The 4,518-nt window shown below is 39.0% G+C and overlaps 1 protein-coding gene and 1 long non-coding RNA gene across 3 annotated transcripts; both read right to left on the bottom strand.

The window, feature by feature from the left end:
• On the bottom strand, positions 1–924 carry LOC118437362. Its single transcript, XR_004836050.1, has 2 exons — positions 455–924; positions 1–382 (listed from the first exon to the last, which is right to left on the bottom strand). It is a non-coding gene; the product is annotated as an uncharacterized LOC118437362 (long non-coding RNA).
• Positions 925–2,262: 1,338 nt separating this feature from the next.
• LOC110855577 (gastrula zinc finger protein XlCGF8.2DB-like) lies at positions 2,263–4,518 on the bottom strand. 2 transcript variants are annotated; one of them, XM_035856317.1, is made up of 4 exons: positions 4,252–4,518; positions 3,295–3,453; positions 2,814–3,221; positions 2,263–2,750 (listed from the first exon to the last, which is right to left on the bottom strand). In XM_035856317.1, the coding sequence occupies exons 2-4, from the start codon at positions 3,412–3,414 to the stop codon at positions 2,355–2,357; spliced, it is 924 nt and encodes a 307-aa protein (XP_035712210.1). In that variant the 5' UTR covers positions 3,415–3,453; positions 4,252–4,518; the 3' UTR covers positions 2,263–2,354. The 2 variants fall into 2 exon arrangements, with proteins under 2 accessions (XP_035712210.1, XP_021959676.1); XM_022103984.2 differs by lacking the exon at positions 4,252–4,518 and having other exon boundaries at positions 3,295–3,871.

The following is a 4,518-nucleotide window of genomic DNA, read 5'->3' on the forward strand; positions in this document are numbered from 1 at the left end:
TGGGCAGGTTTCGTATAGTTTGTTTATAATCGCGATACCGATTAAGTGCTTACATGCATACATAAATTTGTAAGAAAATTGGACACGAGCATGATGATTTAATCCATCGATCGGTATTAAATTGAACTAATCAAAGCCTGTCAGTTTTCACGTGTCTCACAAGGTCGCCCTTGCTCAGGTAAGATTTCTCGCAGCCGGGAAACGTACATGGAAGACGGGGCCGTTCCTTCGAGATGTGGACGGTGTCAGTATGCCGCCGTAGACTGGCAAGGCTGCAGAACACCCGTTGGCAAGTGTCGCAACTGGGACGCTTGGAATTTGTGTGGAGTCTCCTCACATGGGAAGCTAGGGCGATGCTGTTTTTGGAAATCATGCCGCAAGCCTAAGGAAGACGGAAGTGGAGGAATGTTGTATATTTGGCTTCACTTTTGCTAATTTTCACCCCTATGCTTACCTCGCACTTCACTTTCCCATCCGGGTCGTGCGTGACGACGTGTCTGCTCAAGTCGCTAACGGATTTAAACGTTTTCGACCACGTTGGACATTTTTTCCCAGGCTTCATCTCGATATGGATTCGTTATTATTGAGTCCTTACTCTAAAAAAACTAGATATTGCACCATATGATTTTATTTAAGGTTGAAGACGATGGTTTAATGTGAGTTCAGTTTGAACTAAATTCACTCTGCTCGTTTCCACTCGATAAGGTTAAGACGAAGTGCAAAATCTATGTATGAGGATAAACGGTTATAGAATTGCCTGGAAATAGTTTGTTTTTATTTAGGAAACTAATAACGTTTATCTTCCCCAAATTTAAATTGGAAATGAATCAATTTCTGTCTCGGATTCTTAAATGAGAGATTCCGTCTAAACAGAGGGTACTTTTAAAAGGTCGAGAATGAATTCTGCATGGTAATGGGCCGGAGGCAAATGCATGCAGCAGGTGAATGGTTTGCACTGAAGGGTAGCGGCGGCTTATGAGCACAATCACATTCTTGAAGGAATCTGACTGCCACCAGTTAACATTTGGTGTCCGTGAAGGGTTGACTTTGTGAACTAAAAAAGGAAAATGGGGCCTTTCATGGATTACGCAATGGGACAATTCAGTCATATCCTTTTGTATAGAAGAAAAATATACTTGGGTTCATATGTATGAATACGACGTGATCACAGTTCACTGGATACGTGCCTATGTAAAGTAACTGTGGTGTGAAAAAGGTTGCATTTTATTAACCATATTTATGTAGAAGCAAATTAAAACTTGACACATTCCTGGATAAAAATAACCAGCCCTTCACCCTTGAGGACGCCTCATGCATCCATGAATCATATGCTTAATTTGGGATTTTTTGAAGAGGTTTTCCCCACAGGAGATCAATCCCGAGGTTAATTTTTGTAAGTTGGGTTATGTATTTTACGTATAATGAATTTGAAATGTCATTTACCGTAAAAACTCAAATAGTAGCCGTTGCTCAAATAGTAGCCGTGCTCAAATAGTAGCCCTGCCCAAATAGTAGCCTTATTCGAATTATAGCCGTGCATCTACTTAACCACACATCTCCTAGCCAGGTCATTTAAGTAATTCAATTATACATAATTCAATTTAATCGCAATTACATACAAAAAATCGAAGGGAACACGAAATTTGGCTAATCGACAAAATTGATTAAGAGCAGGTTTAAACAATAGAATTGTCACTGACTGCGATTCTATAGGAGAATTTGGTTATGTTATTAAAATTTAATTTGAGCTTGATTGTGGAAATAAAATTCAATAGCTGTGTGCAAATAGTAGCCGTGCATCTTTCCGTCATTTTATAAATAGTGGCCCTGCCCAAATAGTAGCCTTGCTCAAATAGTAGCCGGGTCCCAGACACCAAATTTGTAAATAGTAGCCCCCAGCTACTATTTGAGTTTTTACGGTATGTAAGACAGATACACCTTTTACATATTTATATTAATTTCACATATGAAAATTTTTTAACTAAAATTCCATGCGTTTCAACATAAATGACACAAATTTAATATTAGAAACTCCCAAATGTTTAACTGTATGTAATGAAGGAAAATTTATTTTGAATAGGCTTACCAACTCTTTAGAAAGGTGAAAAAGTCCGTGTGCAAAACCTTGAGCTTTTAGAGGAGCCACAAATTTTTGCATGATACAATAAGACGAGTGTCAGAAACTTGTAGTGGAGTTCACTATTTATATGGAATAATTTATTGAATTAAAGCGACATCAGTCGCTAAATTATTGACTCTCAAACAACGCAACTGAATTCATATAAAGTTATAAAAAATCGAAAATTATTGATGTCATTTCATACATATAAATATGTACATACGTAATTATGGATCTAAATACACAAGTATTTTGAATTTTCTAACGTATGAACTCGACAATGGTTAACCAATTCGCTAAAAATGAGGAATTTCTTCCCACAGAAGTCACACCCATGCCTCGCCCCGCTGTGGCGCAATCTGTGATTGGCCAAATTGTGTTTCGAGTGGCTCCTGTACTCGCACTTGTCGCAGGAATGGATCCGCTCTTTATTCGTCCCATGTCTCGCCTCCATGTGACGCTTCAAGCCAGTTAAATAGGAGAATCTCATGTCACAAACTGTGCACGGAAAATTCCTCTGATTTTCATGCACAACTCGGACGTGGTGCTTTAGACTATCCTTCCGGGAGAAGGTCTGCTGACAGAGGTGACACTTTAACACTCGTTTGGTAGAATTCTCCAAATGTGTCCTCTGGAAAATTAATACATAAGTATGCGCATTGGTAATTTTTCAAAAGTTTTTTTCCAGATTTACCTCGTGACTCTTTATGTGTCCCCTGTGGGCGAAACTCTTCCCACAAGTGGAACAATTATACGTCTTTTCCGTCGTGTGGGTGAGAATGTGACTCTCCAGGTGAGCCTTCCTTTTGAAGTCCTTTCCGCAAAGTGTGCACGGAAATCGGACAGGATTCGCGGCATGTTCAGTGTTCACGTGTTTCGCCAAGTTGCCTGTGTGTAGATAGCTTTTCTCGCAGCCAGGAAATGTGCATGAGAAGCGAGGTCGTTCCCTCGTGCTGTGAATGGTGTCGACATGGTTACGAAAGGATTGAAGGGTAGAAAACACACGGTCACAAGTGACACAACTTGGTCGCATCCGGTTCGTGTGATCTCTCGACACGTGGGAAGATAAAGTGTTTCGGTTTTTGTAAAGTATTCCGCAAACCTGGACAAGACGGAAGGTGAGAAATGAGTAAAATTAGGGGTGCTACAGGGGTTTTGTAATTGTGCACACTCACCTCACATTTGACCTTCGCATTCGGATCAGTCATCGCCATGTGTTGAGGCAAGTTTCTTTTCGTTTTATACGTTTTCGAGAACTTTGAATACTCCGACTTCTTTCCTGGCGTCAGATCCATGTGGAGTCGGTATCAGGGTTTTGTTTTTCCCGTCAAAAGCTATTTTTTACCACGGCAGGTGGGAAAAAGTGGTAAAAACCGGGAAAAACGGTTTTTACCGTTCAAAATGGGAAATATGGCTGCCCATGTATTTAGTTATGGGGAAAGCTAACTTCTTTAATAACCAATATTTCCGGAATTGGACTTCATATTCGTGATCTCCACGAATTTCTGAAAATTCTGATATGTAATACGGGCACTTTTGATCAGTTTTAATTATTTTTCCAATTTTCCCATATGAATACATGTTAATTTTAGAGATTGTTCGAATTGAACCGTATTACCAACTAATTTTCTCAAAATTTGATGGAGAATACGAATATGAACTCAAATTTTGAAAATCTTAAGTTTTAAAGAAGTTGTTTCGCATTGCCCCAAGACCAGAGTTTTTCCCATTTCTTCCATTTTTCCCATTTCCTACCCATTTTGGGTGGATGGTAAAAATGCCTTTCTCCCACTTTTTCCCGCTGCCCTGGTCAATTTGGTTTTTACCAATAGAAACCCTGGTCGGTATTCTTTGAGTTTTTAGACTGATGTATGTAAATATACATACTCTTAAAAAATAGATATGGTTAAACAAGTTTCAGTCTGTAAATACTCGTAATAGAAAATTCGCGTATGTATAAATATTCACACAGTATTATGACCATTTTTTGGAAAAAAAAGTCACTCATTTTTAAGCGATTCGCGAAAATGAAACACATTTTTAGAGATACATATAAATTAATTGATTATACCCACGAAAAATTAAGTTTTGTGCGATTTAACATTTTTTACTATACAAAGACAGTTTCTTACCGTTGGGATTGCTTAATTATTAAGCGAGTACTTCCTTGTCCTGGTGTTAGAACTGTCTTTTAGTGGCGTGGGGTTTGTAGGATCTAATTATTACGTGCGTATGCAGGTGTTGCTTTCGAGCGAAGGAACACATTAAGTTAGTTCTCGTTCGTGTGGTGTGAAAAGGGTTGCGTTTTTTGACCTGTAGTCATGAGCGATCGCTTGACAAATTCCTGGATAAAAATAACCACCCCCTCACCCCTAGGGACCATACATAAATATCTGTGT

This window comes from Folsomia candida, unplaced genomic scaffold (genome assembly GCF_002217175.1).
Source record: "Folsomia candida strain VU population unplaced genomic scaffold, ASM221717v1 Fcan01_Sc013, whole genome shotgun sequence".
NCBI classification, from domain to species: Eukaryota; Metazoa; Arthropoda; class Collembola; order Entomobryomorpha; family Isotomidae; genus Folsomia; species Folsomia candida.